This window comes from Sycon ciliatum, chromosome 3 (genome assembly GCF_964019385.1).
Source record: "Sycon ciliatum chromosome 3, ocSycCili1.1, whole genome shotgun sequence".
Lineage (NCBI taxonomy): Eukaryota > Metazoa > Porifera > Calcarea > Leucosolenida > Sycettidae > Sycon > Sycon ciliatum.
Window position 1 is genome coordinate 11,919,143 of NC_088645.1, and position 27,478 is coordinate 11,946,620.

Here is a 27,478-nt window from a genome sequence, read left to right on the forward strand (position 1 = left end):
CAAGAGTACGGAACCGGGGGGGGGGGGGGGGGGGGGAGGGGGTACGTACTCTTGGGGAAGCCGATAGAGGTACAAATTTATTTATTTTTGAATATTAAAAAATGCTAGCGGTGCCGGTTGGATCCAATCAGGAACTGGTTAAAATACACAGCATTTTACGACTTCCAGCAGTTTTTATGAATCTCTGGATCCAGCCCCACGACGTCGACTGTGCAGTCATGACACCAGCAAAAAAAAACTACACAAAAAGAGGACCAATGCAGAACTGTAAAAGTGTTAGCTGTAGCCTGCAGGCCGGGTGCCCCACCTAGCTGCCAATACGCTGATGACACAACGTTCCAGAAGAGTGTGACTGTCACAAACACGGTGTGTTAAAATGTATTGTGGTAAACGTAAACGGTCGTAACCAGGACATGATCTGTGAATGCAGCTAGGGCTGGCTTACATGCATGTACATATCATCAGGACAGATTGGGGGGGACTCGCACTCTTACTCAACACGACTGATCGCACAGCATCGGGCTGTGTTCCCAAAAATGGACAAAACAAATTGAATGCAAGCAAGAACACGATAAGCAACAAACACACAGGAGGGAAGCAGGACTCGCACTAGGCTGAAATAGCGGCGTGTATACTGAAACACAATAGTGCTGGGATCTGTAAGTCCTACCAGGTCGACAGTATGCACATACAATTACACAGACACATACGGTACTTGTACACATACACATACATATACACATACACACCCACAGACACACACACACATACACATGCATACAGACACACACAGACACACCCACAGATACCCACACATGCACACTCAACTCACACAAGAACCGGCTACAGATATCGAAGACACCTTGTGTTTACCGAAACATGTCGTATAAGACGTATGCATTCATCAACTTGAGAGAAAAATCCGAGGACGACAAGTTAATATTTCCGTTGATTCGAGACATCTCATTTATAGTTGAGAGAAAAAAACCTTTAAATAAGAGTGAGTCACGATACTACTTCAAAGCAGCTTCTAGCAGAATGGGAAGATAATAATTATGACAATGAGCATGGTTTTCTTAGAAAAATAAGGAAGAAGAGTGAGCAATGTGATGTCGGGCTAAAACACTGAAAGTGACCAAGGGACAGAAAGCACAGAAAGAAAGGGAAAAAAAAGAAAAAAAGAAGAATACAGAACAACCGCGCTTACTTCAAAGGTGGCAGCATGCCTGCGACCTCAAACAACTATACAAAACTAAACTAAAGGACATCAGACAAGCTAAAGATCCTGACTGGGAAAGCATGCTGCCTCTCGACACGGGATGCAAGTGGAACATACAACTACTGGTAGTTAGGACTGGCTGGCCTGAGGAGAAAGACCCCTGGGATGCGTGCACTAACGAATTCAATGCCAAGTACACTGCGCGGTGATAGGTGCCCGAGCTGCAAACCGTGGCACTTAAGAGCACACGAGTAGAGAGGCTGCAGCGCTAGCCGGTCAAACGAGGATCAACAAACGCTCACGACTCTGCGCCGAAGAGTTCCTGATGTGGATACAAAGCTACACATACGCAGCACTTTAGGCCCTAGAACATGGAACAAATTGCTGTAGAGTAGGCGACTTCTGCGAAGTGACAGCAAACAGCCTTTACCGAACTGCTAGCTCCCTTGTTTTTTCGCCTAATGTGGTGGTTGCTGCTGTTGGTGTTTAGATGCGCGTGTCTTCAGTGAGGGCATCGTGCCCGATCTCGACCTAGGAGAAATAGACTGTGATGTTTGACTCATAGTTGATTTCCTACTGCGACCCATGATAGACAAGCGCTTCTCCGGCTTCCGTACTGAGATAGACCCAGAACGTGAAAGACCTCCTTGCAGCGAGGTAGCGTATGATTCTAGCAATCCGGGACTGAAGACAGCCGAGTTGTTGCCCTCGTGTATATTGTCAAGCGAGTGCTTGCGCGCTTGCAGCGCCTTGTGCTCAGGAGAATCGTCGCTCATCGAGCTGTCCAGGCCTGCAAAGCTATGACGTTCGGAAGCCAATGCTGAGACGGAGAGTGCCTGCTGACACTGGTGGTCGTCGTCCGCAGGAAGACTTGACCCTATGGTCGGCGATTTGTTGGGCGTTCTCCGCAGCAGTTTCCGGATCAGCGAGTTGGGTCCGGTCGTGTCTTTGGGCTCTTCAGTCATTTGCCGGTCGCGTGAAGGCTCTCTTAGTGCCGTGAACAGTGCTCGCTTCTTCTTCGGCTGCTCGCCTTTGCTATCAAACTGAGCCTGCTGTCCAAAGTTGAGTAGAAGATCACCTGGATCACTAACGGGCCCGGCACTCCGCTCGACACTACCTGGACGAGAGCCGGGGCACGAGCGCGACGGTGATGATGCCAATGGCTCCATGCGTGGCTGGCCAAGCGGGCCACCAGATCCCACGCTAAAAGTGTCTTCGTACTCTTCATCCAGGAAAGACCACTGGGTAGGGATTGAATTGGGATCAAAGCTCGTGCTGTCGGAGATCTTGATCAACCGCCGGTGACCAATCTCCAGGTGAACGGGCACGGTCGGCGAAGATTGACTCGAAGAGCACGATGACTTGCTGGGTGTCTTCACGATCGGTGTTGCGCTCTTCAGTGGTGTGCCGATTCGACTCATCGGCGACCGCGTGGCGGTCGGTAGCGACACAGACGTCTTGAACGAAGAATGGATAGCAGCCAGGTTGGTGCAGGGCACGAAATACGCCATCTCTTGTGCCAGGTTTTGCACGGCGATGCTCAGGTTGGTTAAGATGTCCTGCAAGTCCCGGTCATCTGCACGAAGCCTCTCCTGCAGGAATACACACAGAAACCGGAACACCGACATACACACAAGCGCGCGCACGTACACACACACACATTTTTTTAAATGGCACACTCCACCCAGCTATCAGATAAGGGTTCGTCAATGGCCGACATAATCCTGAACCAGAATCCAAAGGGTTTCCTCTAGGTCGAGTGGACTCTGCATTTGGAGGGTGTGTGTGTGTGTGTGTGGGGGGGGGGGGGGGGGGAGAGGGGTCCCAGCTAAACTGTTCAACATAACTACATGTAGTGCAGTGCCTTCACACAGACCAGCTGCAGTTTTGAGAAAAGTACCCCGTTCCTGGTAAGGCTATGCATTTTTGATGTTTTCTTCCCAAATGTAAATGGACGTAACATCTACAGGCTAATAGAATGTCTGCCTGGTCACTTTGGTACAGAGATAGGTCGGTCACTCCTCTAGCACACACTTGCCCACCGGTTCCATGTACCGTAAAGTAAAGCCAGAGCGCCCCCACCATCTCGTCCTTTCGTGGTCGTATTGTGGAGGTGGTCTTCTGTTTGTAGGTCATACGACACGAACTTTGTACACATATTGCACGTTCTGCAGACAATCCGTACCTTTGAGCGGATACGAGCTCCACACAAAACCTGCTTACTGTGACCTTGGTACACCAAGGTTCTCACACCGTACAAACTTCGATGCACTCTGCCATACGATTTTCCTTTCCCTGGCTGTACAATCAAGGTGGGGCGCTCTGGCGGTACTTTAAGGTACTTCCGAAGTACATGTACAAGTACTGCACAAGTGACATCATCAAAAAGTAGCCAGTGGGGAGGGAGTCGGATTACACGTTCCATTTCCTTCCAATTTACATGTAATTAAACCTCCCCACAGCCTTGGAACCTACCGCATTATGCACGAAATCACCACGCCTTAACCACAGGGAAATTCATATGCATCATCATACCCGGTAACTTATCAAGCAAAGATGACATAAATATACTACACATATACTTTGTTACTGTTTTGTAGGTATAGTCAAACCTCCTGAGGACGAACACCAAGGGACCGCTGGTATCTGTTCTCGATAACGGGAGATCTTCTCATCCATATGTTATACTCAGTGAATACACAACGGTTTATGCGATAGAGTTACGGACACAAGCTCTTCTAAAGCGATTTTTTTCTTATCAGTATTCTCCTTAGCAAGGTTCGCCGTAGCTCCGTGATTGCCTTGCCTTGTGCACATGGCATGTTTGTTGCACCCACCCAATGCGCAATACCAAGTAAAGTGTCGCTGACGTAAGAGCCTGGTTAGACTGCGGCAAAACGAAAATAATCATAGTGAGTAATCCTGGGATTATAATGGTAAATGGACACTGCAGCAGCAGCAAAATCGAGGGTTGACGCTGCTGCAGAAAAGCAAGACTGGACTTAGCGTTTCCGCTCCACACAGGAGCTTGATGCAGGTACGTCATGAATGCTGATATTCACTGGTTTGTCATCTCGATATCAAAGTTCTGAGTGGCTATGGACAGGAACGAATCTCAAAATAATGGTTGCACGGATTGCGCTGCAGGTGTTGGGGAATGCTGGGGTTGAGGAATTTGAAGGAATCCATGGTTGGAAACTTGGAATACCATTAAATTAAATTTGATCAATTGGGGCTCGAACTGAATTTCGGATTTCATTTACCCCGTTTGTAGTGTGATTGCAATTTTTATCGTGATCAATTTTCTATTGCGTCAGAGAGCGGAAATTTGCCACAGTCTGACCAGGACCTAAGAAGAAGTTTGGATTTCGATACAAACTCCAACCCGCACACATGCCCCACGCATCAGCTCTCAACTTATAATAACGAGAGAGCTTGGAAGCTCAGGGCCCTACGCTATGCTTTTTTTCCTTGATGACCTAGACAAAAAAAAGCATAGGGATGTTATAAATTCTTTAAAAAAATCCTTTTTTTAAAGACATAACCTGGGATTCGAACCCGCATTATCGCGCCCTGCATGCATCCCCCGATACACTTCGCATACATACTAATTCTTCCAAGTTGCTTCACGTTATGATCTTGCATTTGAAAGCCCTATTTGAATATGCATTGTGGCCAGCCGTCTTTGATGGTACGGTACGGTAGGGATAGGTACGGGACAGGTACGATCGAGGGTAATACGACACCGTCTCCCGTACCGTACCATCAAACACAGCCAGCCACATACAGCTGGCCACATACAGCTGCCCGCAATATTCAAATAGGGCTTTCAAACGCAAGATCATAACGTGAAGCAACTTGGAAGAATGGGTATGAATGCGAAGTGTATGGGGGAATGCATGTAGGGCGATAGTGCGGGTTCGAATCCCAGGATATGCCTGAAAAAATAGGAGAATTGAAAAATTTATAACATCCCTATGATTTTTTTGCCTTCAGATACAGGATAGCGCCAGGCGTGACACAAACAAACAAACACACAAACAAACAAATACCAAACGAGAGAGCTTGGAAGCTCAGGACCCTACGCTATGCTTTTTTCAAGTTTTTTGCCTTGATGACCTAGACAAAAAAAAGCATAGGGATGTTATAAATTCTTTAAAAAAATCCTTTTTTTAACCTGGGATTCGAACACGCACTATCGCGCGCCCTGCATGCATCCCCCGATACACTTCGCATACATACTAATTCTTCCAAGTTGTTTCACATTGTGATCTTGCATTTGAAAGCCCTATTTGAATATGCATTGTGGCCAGCCGTCTTTGATGGCACGATGCGGTAGGGGATAGGTACGGGACAGGTAGGATCGAGGGTAATACGACACCGTCTAGCTGCCCGCAATATTCAAATAGGGATTTCAAACGCAAGACAATAACGTGAAGCAACTTGGAAGAATGGGTATGAATGCGAAGTGTATGGGGGAATGCATGTAGGGCGATAGTGCGGGTTCGAATCCCAGGATATGCCTGGAAAAAAATAGGAGAATTGAAAAATTTATAACATCCTATGCTTTTTTGCCGTCAGATACGGATAGCGCCAGGCGTGACACAAACAAACAAACAAACACACAAACAAACAAATACCAAACAAGAGAGCTTGGAAGCTCAGGGCCCTGCGCTATGCTTTGTTGCCCAGCTCATCGTATATGTTGTTAGAACTGATGGAAATGCTTTTTCCTTTGATTAGCTACATCATTGTATTGCAAAAACGTTTCAATGAGATACTGAAGTAACGTCTTCTGCATAGCTATGGGACCGGCGCTGACTCTGCCGATCACGGGCGTTCTGGTGTCGACGGGATGTCTGTCCTGACTTTTCCTGGGACCGGCGCTGACTCTGCCGATCACGGGCGTTCTTCTTCTTCTTATTATTATTATACTGACGGCAACTAACATCCATTCTGATTGCATTTACTCGTCTCCCTACTTCGTATTTCTTTCCAGAAAATCTCCCCATACAGCAGGGAGTCGTTTACATAATATGACTCACTGCTATACATCTACATGACTGTATCTACGTTATAATTATTATGCTATCGGCCTACATGCGATTCCCGGGCTGGTCGACAGGCGGCCCAGCCAGCCTGCTAGTGGGATCTCGGCCTCGCACACAAATCCACACAAAATGTTACTGCACTGAATGCATTCCCCCGATACACTTTGCATATATACTCATTCTCTTGATGGTACCGTACTCTTGATGGTACGGGACAGGTACGGGATAGCGCCAGGCATGTCGATGGCACAAACAAACAAAAATATTGTGGCCAGCTGTCTTTGCTGGTACGGTACAGTACGGGACAGATACGGGATAGCGCCAGGCGTGACACAAACAAACAAACAAACAAACAAACAAACACCAAATTAAAGCTGTGTGGACCCTGGCTAGCGCCAGACGTTACTGAAGTAACGTCTTCTGCATAGCTACGGGAATTAAAGCTGTGTGGACCCTGGCTAGCGCCAGACGTTACTGAAGTAACGTCTTCTGCATAGCTACGGGAATTAAAGCTGTGTGGACCCTGGCTAGCGCCAGACGTTACTGAAGTAACGTCTTCTGCATAGCTACGGGAATAATTATTAACTGACATGTGTGTAAGTGGCCATCCATTATTATCAATCTTTTACACGAAGCGAAAACAATTCGTTTATGGGTGGGTGCTGGGTCGAGGAGTTTCGTTTTGAAAATATTGATAGCTGAAAAATCAATCCAGTTTGGATGCGAAGTCAATATTTTACGTTCAGGGGGTGGGTGAGGGAGGGTCATAAGACTCATAACTAAACCTTTTTACTCCGTGAAAAATTTCGATAAAGCCGGATGACCCCGCAGTATAACACTGCCCAATGAAATCCAGTCGCGTCCCTCAAGTACGCGCCGGGCATTGCTCAGCCCCAGACCGGCGAACACTGGGCTGCGAAATGGTGCAAGGCACAAATATGAGTGACGCGGCTGGATTTCATTGAGCAGGACTGTACATTCAAACGGCATGCACAGCCAAAAGCCTCACCAGGTCAATATGCAGATTCCTTAGGCGCGCCGACAGGATGGTGTTTGTATCCAGGGTCTCAAAGAGGCTGTGACTACGTCGCTCGCGCACACCCACAACATCGGGCGTTGACATGTACTCCGAGCTGCAAGACTGTCTGCGCGGCGACAGGGGATCCATCGGTGCACGGCTACTGCCAACCAGCATCCGCTGTGCTGTCGGACTGGTCGGTGCACTCACACAACTACGATAGTCCTTGAAATCCAGCAAACTTTTAACGGGGAATATCCCACGGTCGGCGCCAGATGCCGACGGTGATAGCTTTGGATACGCCATTCTATTTGCCAACAAAGGCACAGCTATACTTGACCCTTGCAGAAGCACAGAGTCGCATGAAATCACCTTCCCTTGCACAATACCGGCTTTTAAAGCCACGGACGCATTCTGCAGCTGATGTCAGTTTACTTTGACCAACTTCATGCATCAGGCCAAAGCTAAGTATGGCTCGGGCTCTGCGCTGATCACGCACTTACACGGGCACTGCTCCAAGAACTATGCCGTATCCACTCTCTCAGGCTGACAGACAAGGATCGAAAGCTAAATGTCTCTCTCGGCACGTATTGTCAAGGGTACTGACTCTTGAGAAGAGTAGCATGAAGTAATTGGGGTACAGTGTACTCTCCGGAATGTACGCAACAAGCATAGGATAAAAAAATACAATCGTCTTGGTCAACCTCCAAGGGCCGTGCAGGATTCACCTCTCCACTGCCAAATTTAAAATAATTGCACAATGTAAATTGTCCTTGCCTACAGCATTATAAGTTAAAAGCAGCTGGCACTAACAGACTGACAAGAGTCAAGACTGAAGAGTCGAGTCTCTCTCTAACTTTTACTTGTCATTTTTTGCCCAATGCGATCTGCTTTCATTTTCATTCTGCTTTCAAAGACATTCACTATAATTATTGGCATTATTCAGGATCCGGGAGTGCAAGGTTCAAGTACGGTGCCGGTGCCGGGCTGCCCGGCCTGCCCGTGGTCCGTGGGAGGCTGATTGTAGTATGGAGGATGACGCTGGGGTGACGGCGCGCGGCCGCGCGCACTTCGTTCGTGGACCAGATTCCAGATCTGCAGTGGATCGAGAATGAACTAAAAGTCTGTCGCTACGAGTAGGGGTGCCCGGCACACGGCACCGCGTGTATTACCGCCGCGCCGTAAAACCCGGGCCGGCGCCGGGAGTCTCACACCCGGACGCTGGAGTTTGTACGAGCTCGTACGACCCTGCCTTGGCTTGGTATGGTGCGCACTCGCTGCATGCAGCGACGCAACGACACGAAAATACCCTGTTTCGTTTTTCTTTTTTCGTCATGTTTCTTTGCAGAGTAGTTGATCGGAGGGCTGTTTCAGTGTTTGGCTGTGAATAATTTTTCTTATCGTCAGCCTTTGATTCAGTCGCTGGTCGCTCTCTTGCTGGAAGTTAGTTTGTGTCTTTATCAGTCCCTGCCACCATGGATCCTGCTGACTCGACCAATTTGATAGTTAACTATCTTCCTCAGACAATGACGCAGGAGGAACTTCGCAGTTTGTTTGCCACCATTGGCCCAGTAAAATCGTGTAAATTGATTCGCAATAAGACAACTGGGCAGAGCCTGGCCTTCGGCTTTGTCGACTACGAAACAGCTCTAGATGCTAAGAAGGCCATTCAGACGCTGAATGGTTTGGTGATGCAGACGAAAACAGTAAAGGTCAGCTACGCAAGACCCTCATCTGCGGCAATAAAGAACGCCAACTTGTACATCTCCGGGCTCCCGCCTAGCTTCTCTCAGGAGGCATTGGACGAGCTTTTCAACCCTTATGGCCACATCATCACCAGTAAAGTTGTTGTCGATAATGACACCGGTTTAGGCAAAGGTATTGCTTTCGTTCGATACGACCAGAACCAGCAGGCGGTGGATGCTATTACAGGCTTGAATCAGGCTACCCCAGCTGGCTGCCATGGGCCCATCACGGTGAAGTATGCCAACGCACCGAAAACAGCGGCACAACAGGGTGGTAATAGTCCTATGCCACCCATTTCGGTCCCGACCGGTGCCATACCTGTAGTTGGTGGACAGTCAGCTATCTCCACTGTTACACCGCAGCAGAGGAGGGGAGCAGTAAATTCTGGCGTAGGAGGCCCTATGCGCCACGCACAGGCGTCGTATCGGTACAGCCCGCTGGGTAATGCGCACTCTAATCATCAAGACCCGATGGGACTGGCGGGATTCTCAGCTGCTGCTCAAACCGCTGCCGCCGCCACCGGGGGTCAAAATGGCTGGTGTCTTTTCGTCTACAACATCCCCGAAGAAGCGGAAGAGGCGATGCTGTACCAGACATTCGGACCATACGGTGCAATTCTGTCGGTCAAAGTCATCAAAGATTACGGAACTGGCAAAAGCAAGGGATATGGTTTTGTGACCATGGTGAACTACGAAGAGGCGTACAATGCCATTGTGGCACTGAATGGCCAGATGCTGAATGGCAAACCTTTGCAGGTGAGACTATCCCATTCCCCCCATTGTTGACAACCTAATGCTTTTTCTCTTGCATATGCGCGTGTGTGCGTGTGTGTGTGTGTGCTCGCACGAGCATGTATGTGTTTGTATGTGCGCTCGCGCGGCGCGCGCATGTCGATGTGTGTTTGTGTGTGTGTGTGTGTGTTGGGGAGGGGTTAGTAACGGGTTTGTTGTGAATTTCAAAGCTGTTGCAAGCAGATGAAGAATTATAGCTCTGGGTTCTACCTGAATACTGGCGCCATGTGCCCGGGCCTCAGTGACAAACGAGACCCATTGCAGAACTGGTGACTCTTCCAGGGTCTTGGCAATGCGACCAAAAAGTGCGAGCCGAGATGTGAACTTGTGCTCATTCTGTCTGCACACCAACCCTTGATTCAAGCCGAGAAGTATTTGGCAGACAACTAAACCGCTGTTTTCTTTGAATGGGTATGTGTGTGCGCGTGTGTGTGTGTGTGTTCCAGGTTTCCTTCAAGACATCCAAGAACGCATGAACACGGTGAGGTGTGTCTTACGTGTCCTGTGCCGAGGATGATTGTTCATCTAGTGCGGATTGCATGGGCATGTGCATTCGTGTGTGCATGCGCCAGGGTGTGTGTGTGTGTGTGTGCCTGTGTGCGTGTGTTTTTACGCTAGTATATGCTGCTCGGTGATAGCATAGCCCGGGTGTATTGACTGATATTGACTGATGGCTTGCTGTAGCTAATGCCCGTCTTCCTGCTGCCCGCTGTTCAGGTGCTTTGTTGCCAGTGTGATGCTTGCCTCTCTGTTTGTTTTTATTTCTTCGTCTTTCCTTCTCTTTTCCTTTTTGATTTCTTTTCCTTTTCTTTGTTTTGAGTTGAGTTTGTCTATCTCCTCCGTTCCGTTTTCTCCGAGTTACTATCATCTTTTTTCTTTTCTTTTTCTTTTGGTCTCTTTGATTTATGTTGACCCGTTTTTTCTATCTGTACATACTTCTCTCTGCTCTGTTTTGTTTTCTTTTGTGGGGACATGAGGCTGTGTGGTGGTCATGGTGATGGTGTGTTTCTCTACTTTCTTTTGGGTCGCCCCGTATTTCTTTATAGGTTACAACTCAAGACAGGTTAGGATCCTGAGGTGTTTATGGTTTTCTTTTCGTTTGCTTGAGTTTGCCCTCTTTTGGGTGGGGGTGGGGGTGGCACTCTTAGCATCATGGCACTGTATGGTTGTTTATCCGACCACTGGTCCAAGTTCCCTGCCCTGGAGTACACGTCCTTTTCCCTGGGGTACATGTCCTCTTTATGGTGTGTGTCTGATGTAGGTGATGCTATTGGCAGGGCTCCTATAGATTTCACTGCGCCGCATGGTTTGTTTAGCTAAGTCACGTGGTATGGAACCGTTAGTTTGTACATATAAGACTATGACTGTGTATGGTTTATATCTCGGGGAACTGGTTAAATGTAAGTTTGAAGTGACTTGGGTATGTGTATGTTAACACTGCACTGCTCCGAGCTGTCTGTTGTATTTGTATGGTAGGCATCTACTGCACAACTGGATGTCGTGTGTTGCCCTTTTCGTATGGTACGTTGTAGGGGTGACATTCCGTTGCTCACCTGTGTCGTAGCCGATGCCCTATTCTAGCTCAATCCTCTCTAATCGTTGTCGAGTAACTACCACTCGGTACATAGATATTGTGTCTCTAATACTCTCTGTGTACAATAATACTGTCCAAATGTTGTCGACAAACTTACCACTTGGTCCACAGGCAAAGTGTATTTGTGTAGTTTTCTGCGCAGGCCCTGTTTGCTTAGCACCAGTGCTCGGCGCCTGACCTCATTATCCTGTATGGCATTGGGCCATCATCGTAGTGGTCTTTCACACAGATCTCACAGCACTGCCCTCTTATCTATTGTGCGTAGGTATATGTATGTGTGGAAAACCTAATACCGTATTCAAGATTGGTCGCCATTGGATACGTGTTGGGTCGTACGTGCTCCTGTCGTTTGTTTGAAGCTTTCAGGTCGTGTTGAGTCTCAAGTGGTGTACTATCGTGTCCATGCCATGTGTGGCTGTAACTGCACCTTTATACAGGGTTGCCCGATTGCGATTGCCCGGATGTGGTTGTGCCTATGTTGGGACGCCCTGCACTGTGTTGTGACGTGGTGCGTACTGTTTCCATGGTTGCACACAGGGTATTTGTCAGTGGGGTTGGCCCTGGGGCTTGATCCACTATAGAGTACAGTCCACTCCCTGGGGTTTATTTTGATTGTGGCAAACTGTTGAGTTACCCCCTGATTTGTTCAGTTTGAGCTTGAGTTTGGGATTGCCTTGATTTACCCCGTCCTGATCTTGAGCTTGAGTTTGGGAATGTCTTGATTTACCCCGTCCTGATCTTGAGCTTGAGTTTGTTCTATTCCTCAGTTCGTCTATTCGTTTGTTCGGTTTGTTTGTTTGTTGCGTTTCTGTTTCAGTTCTTTCCGTTTGTGTTGCCGAGGTGTTCGGTTCAGTTTTGTTATGCAGTTCGATTCAGGTTCCGTTTCGTTTTCGGCTGTTGTTTTGCTCCAAAGGTTGTGTTGCTGGTTTCTCAGCTCTTTTCTTGATCTTGCGGGCGGCAGGCTTCATAGCACATACTGTTCGTTTGGTTAAGCTGGTTTCTTGCGGCGCATTCTTTGCAGTAGCTGCCGTTCCACTGGAATGATCAATCGGACTGCTGGGCATTGTAAAAGACGTTCCTCTCTCCGTGCTATCATCTTTCGATTAAACGATTTCTCACCATCGCTTAGAAACGGGATTGGTTATGTTTCGCAGCCACTATCTTCACAGAGTATTCATTCTCTCAGTCATCTCATTAGTTTTCGGTTTGTCCGTGTCCCCACACCAGCACTTGAGTTTATAAGGACACAGGTATGTCTATCGCACTTCCGTGATCTTTCTGGTTGATCAGCTTATCTCAGTGACTTCTCGTCGTTTCCGTTGCCTCCACATTCAGTTCAAACTCTCCATTCTTTCCCCTTTTATCGGCGATGTTCTTGTGAGTAGCCATTATTGGTGCGTTCGCTCACCTGCCGAGGCACTTTCCGCTCCATTTTTTGCGTGTGCGTTCTCTGCTCCGTTCCCGGGGATTTCTATTCTTGACTGCTGGTCGCGTCTAACAATCTTCTCTCTGATCTCAGCTAGGTTGTGAGCAGGACAATAATGTACCTGTTCCGGGGCAGGTGGTTAGTTTGCTTTTTACAGCATGCCATTGTCTTGGTGCTTGTCTGCTGCCAGTGGCATGCGGCACTCTTTCTCCCCTAACTTATGATGCGTGTCATTTATGTGGGTCGATACCATGGGTACATATCTCACAAGAGTGTGCAACTCCTGTAGGGCTGCTGCCATGACTCATTTTCAGACTTTCAGCTTTGAGTATTGTCATCAAGATTACAGTGTAATCTTGAATCATGTCATCGATTTTCTCATTATGTCGTCAATCATCATGAGAAAATGACATACTTGTGGAAATGAGTCGTGGCATGCGCGAGTTGCACACTTTTTGAGAGTCCAGCTTGCTGCTTGACAACACCAAGAGTACACCACCCTCTTTAGTGGTCACTTTGCACTTCGCCGTGTGCCGTACAGTAGAGTCGCGCGCTGAAGAACGTGGAGCCCAACAACGTCCAGCCTGAAATTCTAAGAACGCCACGGCCTAAAGCTAAGAACGGCAGTGTTGGTTTTCTGGCAACTTGTGGGATGCATGTGATCCAGTACGGATTGTTTCTAGGAACGTGTTATAAGAACGCAGCCAGATTCCTGAAAAATTAGAACGCCCCAGGCTAACCTCTTGGAAACAACGTTCTTGGGCGCGCGACTCTACTGTACGTACTCGGCAGGCAATCTAAAAAACAGCCAGCTGCAGGCCTGAATCAAAGACGAACCCGTGATTCTCTATACTGTACTTCATTGTCCACTACCCTGTGCTGGTTTACATGCATGGCATTGCACCAGTAATACCAAGAGTAGATAAACAAGAGTGTGCAACTCCGGATCTCTCCTGCATAATCTGCAGATACCCTTGCCCACGGCGGAATTCTTTGTTGACGTCACCTTTTTTCAGAAGAACGCGCATTTTGCCGTAGAGCAGTGTGAGAGCATGTGCTGGGCACCGATCTTGTAGTGTAAAGCCGGCCAAGAGCACGAGGGAAAACTTTCCGAAAGACTCGCAGCGCGTGCGTCGTCGAAAAGATTACGTCAACAAAAAATTCCGCCGTGGGCCTACCCATCCGCGAGTTGCACACTCTTGTTTATCTACTCTTGGTAATACTGATAGTCTACAGTACTGTGAGAGTACAAAACCAGCTCTCAGTGCTACTTGTACTACTACTACTACTAGTACTGGTACTGGTACTAGCACATGTAGCAGGAGAGGCGAGATTATACGCTCTTTAATACACTGCATGTTGCTTATGCTGTACAGTGCTGCTCAATGAAATCCAGTCGCATCACTCAGGTTTGGGCCTTGCATCATTTCGCAGCCCAGTGTTCGCAGGTCTAGGGCTACGCAATGCCCGGCCCGTACTTGAGTGATGCGACTGGATTTCACTGAGCAACACTGTACATGTAGTGCGAGGGCTCTTCTACATGTACATGCATGAGGTTTTTTTTTAAGAGGTCGGAGCTCCGGAGGCGGATAATACTTTAAAAACGAAGGTAAGTTTTGAGTCGCAAGTATCCATGCAAACACACATCCAGTCACAATAAGGCACTTTTGACAAGTGCCTTATTGCCCAAAACTTACCTTCGTTTTTAAAGTATTATTACTGTATCATTATTTGAGTGATGACCCAGAGGTGGGTAGCCTATCGAGGGGTTCTCCACTTGGGCGATACTATTTTCAGCCCGCCATGCATTGCACTCGACTCGGTTTGAGGATTGCACAGGCGAATTTCCCCTCAAAGTAGCTGCACTACCACACAGAACTGTACTGTTGCCGTCATAATTATCAGTTTTCTCCCTAAGTCAACCTTCATGCAAACACAGAGAGAGAGAGAGGGGGGTCCCTTTTGAGTTTTATAATCCGGCACCATTTGTGCCTCGGACAACTGTATAGGGCAAAATATTTCGCTTTTTTCTTCACTACACGATTGCGAGGCCGGGGCTACATACCGTAATTCCTCGATTAATGGACCATGCTCGAATAATAGACCATGCTCAAATAGTAGACCCTCCTACAGGCCTCACGGAAAAATAGTAGACCATGCCCCAATAAGAGACCCGGTCTCTTATTTGAGTTCATCGCTTTGCGCATGCGCACTAAGAAAGCTCTTGGTGGATCAAAAAGGACGCGGTTTTAGGTTGCGTAACTACAATTTTTGTAGTGGCTAGTGCTTTCTTTCATTATTTGAGCACGGTCCACTTTATTTTCATCGGCACATCGCTGGAAATGGTGGATTTTTAACAGGTCATAATATAGAACTAAGTTCTATATTATGACGTGTTATGACCATGCCCAAATAAGAGACCGGGGGTCCAACCCTCTTCAAAAAACAAAAGACCGGGTCTATTAATCGAGGAAATACGGTACATGTATGGAATGATGGTACCCTGTACTGTGCTTACTGGACTTGATTTGCAGACGGACAGCTCATAATAATAATAATTATTATTATTATACCAGGTGCTAGGGGTAGTATTTTACGCTGTGACTACCCTGGTTCGTACTGTGTGTACAAGTGACATTGATATTAATTGTGCACATAGGATTGGGTTTTAGATGCATGAGAACAAGCAAAAACATTTCCCACACACGTGCTAAAATTTCCCACACAAAGTACATAATTATGTTCTAGACTATAGTACGGGTACATGTCATGCGGGGACTTGTATAAAGTGACATGAGTCGACGCATCATATTCACCCACACCTTGTTTATCCGGGCAGTTCGGGACCGGGCACCGCCCGTAACTTTGAGGTGTCCGTAACCAGGGAGTAGTAAAATACCAAGTTGGGTGTTTTACGACTCCCTGTCCATAACTCTGAATCGTGTTCAAGTAGTACGTTTTGATTGGGAAAGGCCATAGATATGGCATGTGATGTCACTATTCAATTTTAAACCTCGCCCCAAAGGGCGCCTGTTAGACCGAGGAGGTGGCCGTAACCTCGGTGTCCAGATAGCTGAAGTATGACTGTACCAGGCGATCAGGGATGGCAGACAATAGGCAAGAGTCATCAAGTGATCACTCAGGGAGTCTGTTTTTTGATGAGTACTTCTGTCAAGTGTCATACAAACGCACCATGGTGTGACAGCCAGGCACAGAGCTAGAGGCAAATACTGCGGCTTAAAAAAAAAAGCACCATTACATCGATCCGCCAACAAAAGCACGTCTTGAAAGTACTCTTCACTCTTGTGATGAAGCAACATATCAAAAGATGTCCGTTGCGCAAGATAAAGTCAGCCTGGCACTGTTTGTTGGGGAAATGGCCCTGCGGTTTGTGAAAACTGCAGCAGCATATTACTCAGCTCGGTCTGCATGAGCACAGTGAGTGATACGATTGTTCTATGTACATGATTGTATTTAGATAGCCATAGGTCGGCTCAGTACTACAGGGGTACAGGGCCATGCGGATATCAGTTACTTTGAAGAGGTACAATGTCATGCAGGTCAATCACTAACACACTATCAGCACAAAGCGTACACATGGGACTCAGACTATATTAGTTCAGGCTGATACGGTCGTTGTCTGTGACTTCTTCCGGTCCATACATAGATCATTGTCGTTGTCGCCACAAGTCAAGCACTCGAGGATGTTTGGAGGGGAGTGTTATATGCATGTTCTTCCTTCCCTCAACCTGTGCGGAAGGGGTGTTGTGCAACACTTTCAAGGATATCTCGTTGCACGTCCGGTATGCGCAACGGCCGACGGCATCAAGTTGCCAGCGGAGCAGAAGTTTTTCAGCCCGGAAACCTTTACACAAGGTGCGCACGCTGACTGGACAAAAACTGGGTTGTTCATTCACATCCCATCTTAGCAAGTAGCCCACAAGTACGAGTGTGCGCACGCGTTCTGAGGTGTGCGGGCAGAGTGATTTACAGTGCCATTTCATACCGTACTGACATCATCCGAGTATTCCTCCAGCGCCTTGGTGAAGAAATCCCGGTCGTCCAGATCCAGCATCAGCCCGGAGATCATGGACTCGATCTCGTCGTACTTCTCCAGGTCAATGGACGGCTTTCTGATCGGCATGGGCTCCAGGGGAGGCAGGGATATCGGCTCGGTTGCGACGGAAGATGCGACGGTGGCGGGCGGTGGAGCGTTGGTCGTGAACGTCTGGCTGCGGTTTCGCGGCCGCGGCGCAATGCCCGGAGGAGACTGCACTGAGGGGCCGGTACCGGCGCGCGCCCGTGGCGACTCTTGCGTGGAGTGCGCTGGCGTTGTTTCCATTGACGGTGGCGGCGGCGGGAGAGGTTCTTCGATCATGACCGCTGGTGGCGGTGGCAGTTCTTCTGCTTCTGGCTGTGTGCTGACAACGGACGATGGCGGCGGTGGAGGTGGATGATAGCTATCGGCTATTACCATCTCCGCGGCTTTCTTCACCGAGACAGGAGAAACCGCGGGACGTGTCGCAGCTTGCGGGGGTGGCTTCTGCAAAGGACGATACACATAGCACACGACAGCAAGTACATATGCTGTGAGAGATGATAGGTTGTGTGGTGGGACAGGGGCACTACCGCTGTGTATTCAGCAGAGTATGATGCACTGGATGCCGCACATGGTTGATCATCTTAATTAACTACCCCCCCCCCCCTCCCCCCCTCCCCCCTCCCCCCGCACACACACACACACACACAGAATTACCATCGTCGACGGCGCCACCACAATCATCATCACCACAGCCATCGCCGCTACCGCCACCCACTACCAAGAACAACACCAGCACCAATATCGCTACCACCACAGGTCAACACAGGCATTAGCTACTTTTTAGCCTATTTCCATGGGTCAACAAAGGCATGCTTGTGGCCTGGCACGAGCGAAACTTCCTAACCTGGTTGTGTTTCTCAATGCAACTGTATAGCCGGTTGTAACGCGGACATGCGAATTTTACTTTTTGTCCAAGAGTCAACAGTGTGAGCACCCAGATCACACTGGGCGCTTATAGTCTAGAGTACACAATCCCCAAGAGTGTGCAACTCGAGTCTATGCAGTACGCAAGGGGTCTGCGACAGGACAATTTCGTAAACATGATTTGCACCCTGTTCCTGATAGATACCGGGTTGTATGCAACCCTGCCTTGGGTTCAACTCTCTGGTGGTCATTTTGCACTGTTCGCCAGCGTAGCCTATTCAACCGTGTCAGGCGATGTGAAGTTCATCCGTCTCAGCACCGGATAGAGATTTTACAGCCATTAGCACACTCTGGGGGGGGGGGGGGTAGGTACTCTTGATACAGTGAATCATTCAGTATAGCGTATCACCATGGGCACTGCTCGGGCAAATAGGGACATAATCGTTGCTGGCAGAGACGAACATTTCTTTTCTTCAACGAAATTGGATGAAAATCACTCCTGTAGCTAACGCTTTGAACATTCATCTTCATGCACGTATGTGATGTTTTGCTTCCCCCAAAAGGGTTGGCTTGTACCCCAGTGAAGCCCTGGCCAGAGACACGATACAGTAGTCGCGTGCCAAAACGTGGATCCTAAGAATACGCAGCCTGAAGTACTAAGCACGCCAGAGTCCAAAGTTAAGAATGCCGGTGTTGGTCTTCTGGCAGCTGCTGTGCTACATGTGTTTCTAGTACAGCACTGTCAGTCGCCGAAGAACTGGGGGGGGGGGGGGGGGGGGGGGGGGGGGAGGTCCACCTCCTAGCCTAGACCGTTCTTATTTTCATATACAGTAAAACCTGTGACTAACGACCACCCCTCGGGGCCAGAGAAAGCGGTCTTTAGTAGCAGGTGGTCCTTAGTTAGAGGTTTGCACCGCACAACCATACATGAATGCGAGACCGTCCGTGCCTGGCAAAGTGGTCGGTAGTGCCAGGCTGGTCGCTAGTGTCACGGTGGTCTTTAGACTTAGTTACAGGTTTTACTGTATTACAGTCTATGGGCAGTTGCGTCAGCGTGTATACATTGCTATGCTGTGCTTGATGCACTTCCAGCCTAGCCGTTCCTCGGCGCTCCGTTCTTCAGTGCTCCGTTCTTCGGTGCCCGACAGTAGTGTACTGTGTGTATACAATCCAGTACAAATCGTTTCGGAAAACGCGACTAGAACACAGCCAAGCTTTTCGAAGATAAGACCGTGCCAGGCAGACCTCTTTGACACGACGGTCTTGTGTGCGCGACTCTACTGTACACACATGGCTACCTGGTCTTCATACAGTACTGTCCGGCGCTGAAGAACGGAGCGCCGAAGAACGACTAGGCTAGAATTTCACCAAGCACAGCATACCAATGTGTACACGCTGACTCCACTGTACATCGGCTGTAATAAATGAGAATATGAACGGTCTAGGCTAGCAGGCTGACACCCCAGTTCTTCCTCGATCGACAGCACATTACATTGTACTGCACTCACACTCTCATCAGCGAATGCCAGCGACTGGTGGCGCGTCGGTGGCGGTGGCCTTGGTTTTCTGCTGGGAGATGCTTGCGGATCGGGACTATGCGCTGACGGCGGTGTGTGTCTGCAACAGAAGACATCAGAGACAGGAATAACGATGAGTGAAAACCAAGCGAGCACAGGAAAAGCAGGAAGTCACTATGATTTTTCAAGAGTGTGCACTTTTGAAAATCTGCCACTCAGAAACGCTGTGTCTTGTTTGTGGCTTGTGTACTGTCGACGCTGGTTGGCAGGGGACACACTAGGAAAGAATACTCACCTAGTCATCGAAGGTGCAGCGTTCGCTGGAGCGGGTACGGGTGCGTGGCCTTGACTGGCAGCTGCTGCACTCGGCGGAGCAGCCACCGGTGGCTTCTTCTTTACGGGCGGTGGTGCCACTTTGGGCTTGTCCACCGTGACAGCTCCATTTCCTTCAACAACAGACATTGGCAAAGGCAAGACGGGAAACGAAGAAGATTACTACCAGTACTGTGCACAAGAAAAGTAGCTTGAAGTGGACAGTTCTGAGACTAAGAAAGGCACGAGCGGATTTTAACGACTGGCTGCCTCACTCACACGCGGCTTTGCTTATAAAAGTTATAATGATGAGCTGTGTGTGGATTGGCATGCATACGCTATGCCTGCGTGGCTTGGAAGGAAACATCGCAGGGAGCATGCAGCACAGGAAACATGCCATCAAACACGCTCCCTACAAGAACATGTATAGAGTAACCCAACCTACAATCCTAGACAAAAGCCTTGTCTTGGTGCATGTACCGCATACGTAAGAGGCTGTGTATATCTTGGAATGTTTGCACCAGCATGCCAAACTCATCATAGAGCCACGGTAAGTGAACATTGACCTCATGAAAAGGGGTACGCGTTTGACGGTAAGCAGCCGCAACACTGCAAACAAAGAGCAATGAGTTGCCACGGCTGAAATCGGCCCTGGCGAAAATGAGAAAGGCGCACTGCATGCCTTCTCTGGACTATTTAACACCCATCGTTGTGTAGATACGCACTATGACAAACATGCACGTGCAGTTCAACCATCCTTACTTACTGCCTTGAAGTTTCTGGCATCTGGAACATGGGTTTTCTAGACAACACATTCTAAGGGCGGGGGTTTCGAATCCAGATATGAACAGTTTTCTATAATGTTACTAGCATCTTACAACCGACAATGAGACAAACTTTGAACATATCTAGTGAGATTCTCGTCGGCGCACTCAATACTGTGGCCACACGTCCGAGTGAAACAATTATGAGTTTCAAGGACATTTGCATGTGACGATCGCCAGTTGGAATGCATGACAATAGAGAAAACAATTAATCCCAACTAATGACCATTATATCGGTATGAAAACATTCTTGGAACGCCAGACTATTTCGTTTAGCGTGTGGCCACAGGAAAGAAGTGAGATATTTTCTGAACAGAGTGTGTGGCCACAGGAAAGAAGTGAGATACTTTCTGAACAGAGTGTGTGGCCACAGGAAAGAAGTGAGATATTTTCTGAACAGAGTGTGTGGCCACAGGAAAGAAGTGAGATATTTTCTGAACAGAGTGTGTGGCCACAGGAAAGAAGTGAGATATTTTCTGAACAGAACCAAATGAAGTCGCTCCGATACACTCACCTTTAGGTCTAGGTTTGACTGCGGGTGGTGGTGCTCTGCCACCAGCTGCACCATTTCCTATTAATACGGAACACACACACACATGCACATAACATACCTGATGTTAGTAAACTTCACAGAAGACATCACAAGTCAACCTGGTGCTCCGAAAATTCAAAAAGGACATTTCCGAGCTGGTACAGCCACAGGTCATTCACAAATACAGTTCACATTTCAGGGTACACTGTATTTCTGTTACACTCCAGTCTCTTTCCAGTCTCTTTCCAGTCATAGAGGTCAAGATGTCCCCCTCATCACCCCAATATCCCAATCTCAGTGATCTGAATACCCCAACTTTTGTAAATTATCTGGCTTTGGAAATTTTATTTTTCATTGCTATCAGGTTCGGCCTCGTTTTCTCTGTGCTGCACTGATGAGGCTACAAGGGACGAAACTAAAGTAGCTGAATTTTGTACATTGTGCTGTGTGTGTATTACATATCCTGTTAACATGCAGCCTCTTGAATTCAGATTCTCCATCATTTTTCTGGCATATTAAATTTTTTATGATTAATCATCAATTTTCTGGCATACTTATGATATTTGTATGGAGGTGTGCTGGCCCTATTCGCCAGCAATACGAACTCCCATTCTAAAAAGACAGTGTTCCTGTCGCTTTCATTTGGGTAAATGGGTGGTTTGGACCATCAGAAGATGCCTCCAAACCAGCTCACCCAACTAACGTCTTTGGGATCATTTCACCAAATACACGGATGAGAAGTTAGCTACCTGCAGAATTTCCCCGCAGCGTATGTTTACGAGCGGCAAACAACGAGCAACTTCCATACGCACCTGAAAACGCAACATTCCTCTGTTGTCTCTCATAGTGCAGTTAGTTCTACGGCATCAACATGAAGCGAGTTAACGACGAACTTTGCAGTATGGTGCTGCTCAGGCGGAAGCTTTCATTGTGCCTGCAGCCTTTGAAAGTGTCATGAAATACGCATCAAAAAATTCCACGTTTTGCCTATACTGGTTTGTGGGCAAGCACGTGTGTGCGAAGAGAATGCTAGAGAATGTTCGTTCATTAACATCAGGAACGTTCGAGCTTCTGAATTGTACATGTCATTTTCATGTAGACGTCATGTGACGAATTCTTGTCGACCAACCAGAAAAAAATTTATTATTATTATTAGTCGCACCAACCTCTTCTTCACATTGGACTCAGATGGAGAGCCAAGGTATAATTAATTCCCGTAGCTATGCAGAAGACGTTACGTTAGTAACGTCTGGCGCTAGCCAGGGTCCACACAGCTTTAATTCCCGTAGCTATGCAGAAGACGTTACTTCAGTAACGTCTGGCGCTAGCCAGGGTCCACACAGCTTTAATTTGGTGTTTGTTTGTTTGTGTCACGCCTGGCGCTATCCCGTATCTGTCCCGTACCGTATCGCACAGCTGGCCATTTGCTGGCTTCCGTATCTGTCCCGTACCGTACCATCAAACACAGCTGGCTACAAACAGCTGGCCACAATATTATGTACATGTATACGACTCCCTGTGTGTTGCAACTGTGCTTGAAGGGGACGGTTGCACTTTTCGTAGCTCCGTTTAATCTGAGTTTTCAGTAGTTCCTCTTACTAGTCTTGCCAAGGGGGTGGCTCTGGGTCCACCAGAGTTGCCCCTGGCGTATTTCTGAATTTGCTGGGGCGAGGGTTCCGCGACGCGGTCGCCAAGGCAGTGTCTTTTCAGTCACGACCGTTGTCGTCCTCGTCTCTCCATTCGCGGTGGTGTAGCTGACCCCCCGAATGGTTTCAAACTGCGAAGCTCGGAGGAGTACAGTGGTGGCAGAGGCATGAGCTGTGAGTGGAGACGGTTGCTGGAGATGGATGGTGATGCAGGGAGAAGAGTTACGCTGCATGACGCCGCGTGGGAAATTGTTTGAACCTGCAATTTCAGTTCGAGCGCGGTGGACTTCTAGACGATGTGTCCTCATGGCTGTTTTTCAACGCTTGGCCTATCGCTGATATCCCTGCGTGGGATGTTCTTCCAGTGGAGTCCAGGTGGGACTTCGGGTGCCCACACTCCATCACCTGGTTGATTGTTTCGGAACTGCAAAAATAATTATTGTTTCCTATTTTGTGCGCATCTCTTGTCATCTCTCTTTTCTATACGTCGCACGTCAGATGTACTACTATCGCCGTCTTTCTCTTGCTTTCTCTCCCTGCTTGCTGATTTTTTGTTTCTGTTGCCACTGTCCCTCATCATACCCATGCTTGGGTGGTGGGCGGCGTGACCCGTTAGGGTAGCTGCCAATACAGTACGACTCCCTGATGTATAGAGAGACTTTCTGGAAAGAAATAGGGAGACGAGGAGGAAATGAAATTAGAATGGATGTTAGTTGCCGAATAGGTGATAGGATGCGTCAGTAAAAACATACTTCGTAAGAGACATCCCGTCGTCTCCAAAATAGGCGTGAACGGGCGAGTCAGCGCCGGTCACAGGAAACGTCGGCAGAGAGATCCCGTCGACTCCAGAACGCGCGTGCTCGGCAGAGTCAGCGCCGTTCCAGGAAACATTTCCATCAGTTCCCACAACATGCACGATGAGCTAAGTAACAAAGCATAGCGTAGGGCCCTGAGCTTCCAAGCTCTCTCGTTTGGTGTTTGTTTGTTTGTGTGTTTGTGTCACGCCTGGCGCTATCCCGTATCTGTCCCGTACCGTACCATACCATCAAACACAGCTGGCCACATACAGCTGGCCGAAATACTGGTATTCAAATAGGGCTTTCAAACGCAAGATCATAACGTGAAGTAACTTGGAAGAATGAGTATGAATGGAAAGTGTATGGGGGAATGCATGTAGGGCGATAGTGCGGGTTATAATCCCAGGTTATGCCTGAAAAAAATTGAAAAATGTATAACATCCTTATGCTTTTTTTGCCTAGGTTATCAAGGCGGTAGACGGTGTCGTATTACCCTCGACCGTACCTGTCCCGTACCGTACCATCAAAGACGGCTGGCCACAATGCATATTCAAATAGGGCTTTCAAATGCAATATCATAACGTGAAGCAACTTGGAAGAATTTGTATGTATGCGAAGTGTATCGGGGGATGCATGCAGGGCGATAGTGCGGGTTCGAATCCCAGGTTATGTTTTTTAAGGAGAAATTTATAAGAATAAATAACATCTCTATGCTTTTTGTCTAGGTCATCAAGGCAAAAAAGCATAGCGTAGGGCCCTGAGCTTCCAAGCTCTCTCGTTATACAAAAGAGAAAGACCATGGAACTACAAGTCAGTACCGTCGGTCAGTGTCGTGCAATGTTATCGCATGGGCTCAGCCGCTGATTGTTTAGTAACTGGTGGTGTTAGTGGACAGTATAGCATAACTTGTAGTTCCTTGGTCTTTCTCTTTTCTATAACCTCTTCTTCACATTAATATTAATTTATTATTATACACAAAGGACGAAACAGTTCTGTCCGCAGATGGAGTATTATGATTAGCAACACAAACATCAGGAGAAGATCCCATTCTACGGGCTAGGGTAGGGAGGTCCTAAATATGCTCAAAAATTTCGCATATTATGCTTTTCGCATATTGGCCACTTGCTTCAAAATATGCTTCGAAATCACACAAAAGCAGAAAAATATGCTCGAAATATGATCTGATATCAGTGATAATTATGCGAATTCTTTGCTCCTTGTAGCAAAATATGCAATATTTGGTACAATATACTAGATTTACTACTTTATGCGACCTTGAGTCGCGGACACTCTCTTCTCGGGTCAAATTTTCGCCCCGTGTTTGGATGAGCATTTTCCTTCCAGGCTAAGTTTGGAAGTGTCCCCTGACTGAGCGTGCCGTGGTAAGTTTTCTTGTCCATTTCCGCAATCTGCCCTAGAATTATGCGAATTCTTCGCTCCTTGTAGCAAAACATGCTACATTTGGTACAATATGCTAGATTTGCTACTTTATGCGACCTTGTGTCAAAAAGACCAACATATGCGAAAATATGCGCAAGCATATTCGGGCCCTCCCTAGGCTAGGGAGGTGACACAACTCCATGCTCCATTTTTTCTTTAAATTAATGCCACAAAGCATTGCCACTACATGATTGTAGAACAGCTCTGTTTAGGATGAATTATCTGGGATGCAATATCCAGTGATTTATAGCCAGCCAGCATACTACTTGTAAGTTGTAGTAATAGACAACTCAGGAATGTTGGGCTGGTGCCACTTGACTTACAATGATTTATTAGTGACAGTCCACGCCATGCGCCATACCATGAGCACACATTGCCACATTGACTTTCACTATTTCAATCATTGCTGACAGTCACCATGATACAGTAGTAGTACATGTAGCTGATACAGAACGTAAACTAAACGAATAATATTTTTCGTTTCTTTCCATACCGTTTCGGTTTTCTGACGCGTCCTTGATAGCAGTAGTGGCAAAATAGGACGAAGGACCGCCGCAAGCAAACGACGCTTGCTTGGACAACGCAACTTTGCCGTTCAAGCCAGCACGTGCTACTCCGCTCAGCGATTTTGTCGACTCGAGCTTCCGAGGCGTGGGTCGAGGCGCTGGCAATGGTCGACCATCCGCACGCAGACCAACAGTGTTGCCAGATTGAAGAACAACGGCCATTTCGACAGTGTGTCCTTCTTGCAAGGAACACATTGATTAGAGTAACTCCCCCTGCCTGAATTGGAAATAAGACGGGAAGAGAGATTTTCTGGAGCTCGGCAGCTTCTTGGATCTGGGTGCGCCTAATCGAGCTGGGAGCGACAAAGACCTATCCAGGTGGATTGGGCGTCCTGAAGTTGTCTAGCGGTGGGTGGAAAAGATAACCACCGTGCCGATGCTTCAACTTCAAGAAGGTATCATGCCTTGATACCTGGCCACGGCGATGGCAAATCGAGCCATTACACACCGTCATCAGGATGATAACAGATCGCCTTGCTCGGTGCCAGGTGCCTGTTTTGCGCCTAGTTTCGACAGCTGACGGAACGGTCGGTTGGGTCCGCCAGGAACCTCGCCAGGCCATTCGCTCGAGGCCCAGGCCAGCAGTAGTACAGCTACTACAGGGATAATAATGTGCCAGGTACACATGCACACACGCAGTCGGGCAGGTGCTTCACTACCGATGCGACTACAATCTAGACTACAGTAGTGGCAGTGCGGAGCTAGTAGTAGGTCTAGTACTAACCCTATGCACAACATCAAAACAGCGGCACAGTTATCCCGGTTGGTCGCATCGAAATACATCGGACGTACAGTAACGTAGCCTCCGATCGCCCCGCGAAACTACCGCGCTCGACCGGCCGTCGACAACGGCATGTTCCGGAAGAAAAAAAGCTCATTTTAGACGGCCGCGGTCGATACTGTTGACAATCCAGAGGGAGCTAGCTAGAGAGAGAGAGAGAGCTGTCACAGCGGACAAGCAACCACTCGCGAAACACACCACTCGTGCAAGAAAAGGGCAACCCACGTTCTACACGTGGTCTCCTATAATCCTCAAGATACATGACTGTATATCAACGAGGTGATTTCTGACATTTCTTTCAGGGGGTTGATCAGATACGTTTTACCATGTAGATCTACCAGCTCCTGCTGCGCTCGACTGCCACTATTTAGATCGAAACGCAATCAGCAAAGTAACATAGCCAACGGGAAGCCATGCGAAAACAACCAAACCCATCACGTAAAAACCAGCGAGATGAAACGCTGCTACCGTTTCTTGTGTACTGGACCTCGTCTGCCTGCATGCGGCTGCCGCATAGTTTCATCAACATGTTCGCGGCGAACGGCGACAACCGACCGCCAAGCATTTTCGTAAAAGTACATCAAACAGCAGTCACCAGGGGAAAGCAAAAGCTGCTGCAGTGTGGCAAGACACGAACGTGTTGTGCCGGTTCCACACTTCAACACTCAACCATAGTGCCAGAGTGAGGCAGGAACAACAACTCAGTTTACGCGCACCCCCACGGCCTCAGTCACACACAAACACACACACACACAGTATTCTACAACACAGCTAGGGGCACGCTAGGAACTGCACGCTATGGCGCAGTGAGCACAAGGTTACACGAATCCAGTATGGTTGGTCTCATGATAAAGGCACACGTACCTGATACCAAAGAGCTCATTTCGTTGTCCGCTTCAGCTGGCTGAAACCATGCACACCTAAACCAAGTTCCTCCAGGTGCTTTCAACGGACTGTCCTGCTGCAGCCTAGTACAGGTGTTCAAATGTGTTTGTGCTAGCTAGCTAGCTTCACACAACGTTCCCTCTCGCTCAAAGGAGTCTCTACCTCACGCTCAGCAAACCTACAACAATGCGTTCCTTTCTGCTGAATCGACGCAGACAACGACCAAAGTTGCGCCGATGATTTCAGGGTGGCGATCAGCCGGTGGAAGACAGGATCTTGGCTAGAACAGTAGAAGTAGAACGAGAACTGGAGTGGAGTGGAGTGGAGAAGCATGCACGCACAACTCGCACTGACGTACTGGTCGTTC

At 48.1% G+C, this 27,478-nt stretch overlaps 3 protein-coding genes across 5 annotated transcripts; 1 reads left to right on the forward strand and 2 right to left on the reverse strand.

Moving 5' to 3' along the window:
• Nucleotides 1–844: 844 nt before the first annotated feature.
• LOC135811439 (uncharacterized) lies at nt 845–8,273 on the reverse strand. Of its 2 annotated transcripts, XM_065324679.1 has the most exons (3): nt 8,098–8,273; nt 7,280–8,060; nt 845–2,811 (listed from the first exon to the last, which is right to left on the reverse strand). In XM_065324679.1, exons 2-3 carry the CDS (start codon nt 7,592–7,594, stop codon nt 1,678–1,680), a joined length of 1,449 nt encoding a protein of 482 aa, XP_065180751.1. In that variant the 5' UTR covers nt 7,595–8,060; nt 8,098–8,273; the 3' UTR covers nt 845–1,677. The 2 variants fall into 2 exon arrangements, with proteins under 2 accessions (XP_065180751.1, XP_065180750.1); XM_065324678.1 differs by having other exon boundaries at nt 7,280–8,273.
• A 350-nt stretch (nt 8,274–8,623) lies between these two features.
• On the forward strand, nt 8,624–10,901 carry LOC135811444 (ELAV-like protein 1-B). Its single transcript, XM_065324685.1, has 2 exons — nt 8,624–9,789; nt 10,272–10,901. Exons 1-2 carry the CDS (start codon nt 8,764–8,766, stop codon nt 10,299–10,301), a joined length of 1,056 nt encoding a protein of 351 aa, XP_065180757.1. The 5' UTR covers nt 8,624–8,763; the 3' UTR covers nt 10,302–10,901.
• A 5,091-nt stretch (nt 10,902–15,992) lies between these two features.
• LOC135811443 (uncharacterized) lies at nt 15,993–27,478 on the reverse strand. Of its 2 annotated transcripts, none has more exons than XM_065324684.1 (5): nt 27,091–27,478; nt 20,979–21,035; nt 19,624–19,774; nt 19,320–19,428; nt 15,993–17,388 (listed from the first exon to the last, which is right to left on the reverse strand). In XM_065324684.1, the coding sequence occupies exons 1-5, from the start codon at nt 27,107–27,109 to the stop codon at nt 16,846–16,848; spliced, it is 879 nt and encodes a 292-aa protein (XP_065180756.1). In that variant the 5' UTR covers nt 27,110–27,478; the 3' UTR covers nt 15,993–16,845. The 2 variants fall into 2 exon arrangements, with proteins under 2 accessions (XP_065180756.1, XP_065180755.1); XM_065324683.1 differs by lacking the exon at nt 27,091–27,478 and adding an exon at nt 25,373–25,878.

What these genes read in the sequence shown, in the direction of transcription:
- LOC135811439 (XM_065324679.1), bottom strand. Translation starts at nt 7,594, where the DNA reads ATGGCGTATCCAAAGCTATCACCGTCGGCATCTGGCGCCGACCGTGGG. An exon ending in GGAATCTGCATATTGACCTG is followed by an intron (nt 2,812 to 7,279) that starts GTGAGGCTTTTG and finishes GTATTCCTGCAG; the next exon opens with GAGAGGCTTCGTGCAGATGA.
- LOC135811444 (XM_065324685.1), top strand. Translation starts at nt 8,764, where the DNA reads ATGGATCCTGCTGACTCGACCAATTTGATAGTTAACTATCTTCCTCAG. An exon ending in TGAATGGCAAACCTTTGCAG is followed by an intron (nt 9,790 to 10,271) that starts GTGAGACTATCC and finishes TGTGTGTTCCAG; the next exon opens with GTTTCCTTCAAGACATCCAA.
- LOC135811443 (XM_065324683.1), bottom strand. Translation starts at nt 25,640, where the DNA reads ATGTGTTCCTTGCAAGAAGGACACACTGTCGAAATGGCCGTTGTTCTT. An exon ending in CGCGTCAGAAAACCGAAACG is followed by an intron (nt 21,036 to 25,372) that starts GTATGGAAAGAA and finishes CCGTATTAATAG; the next exon opens with GAAATGGTGCAGCTGGTGGC. An exon ending in TGGCATTCGCTGATGAGAGT is followed by an intron (nt 17,389 to 19,319) that starts GTGAGTGCAGTA and finishes CGTCCTTTGCAG; the next exon opens with AAGCCACCCCCGCAAGCTGC.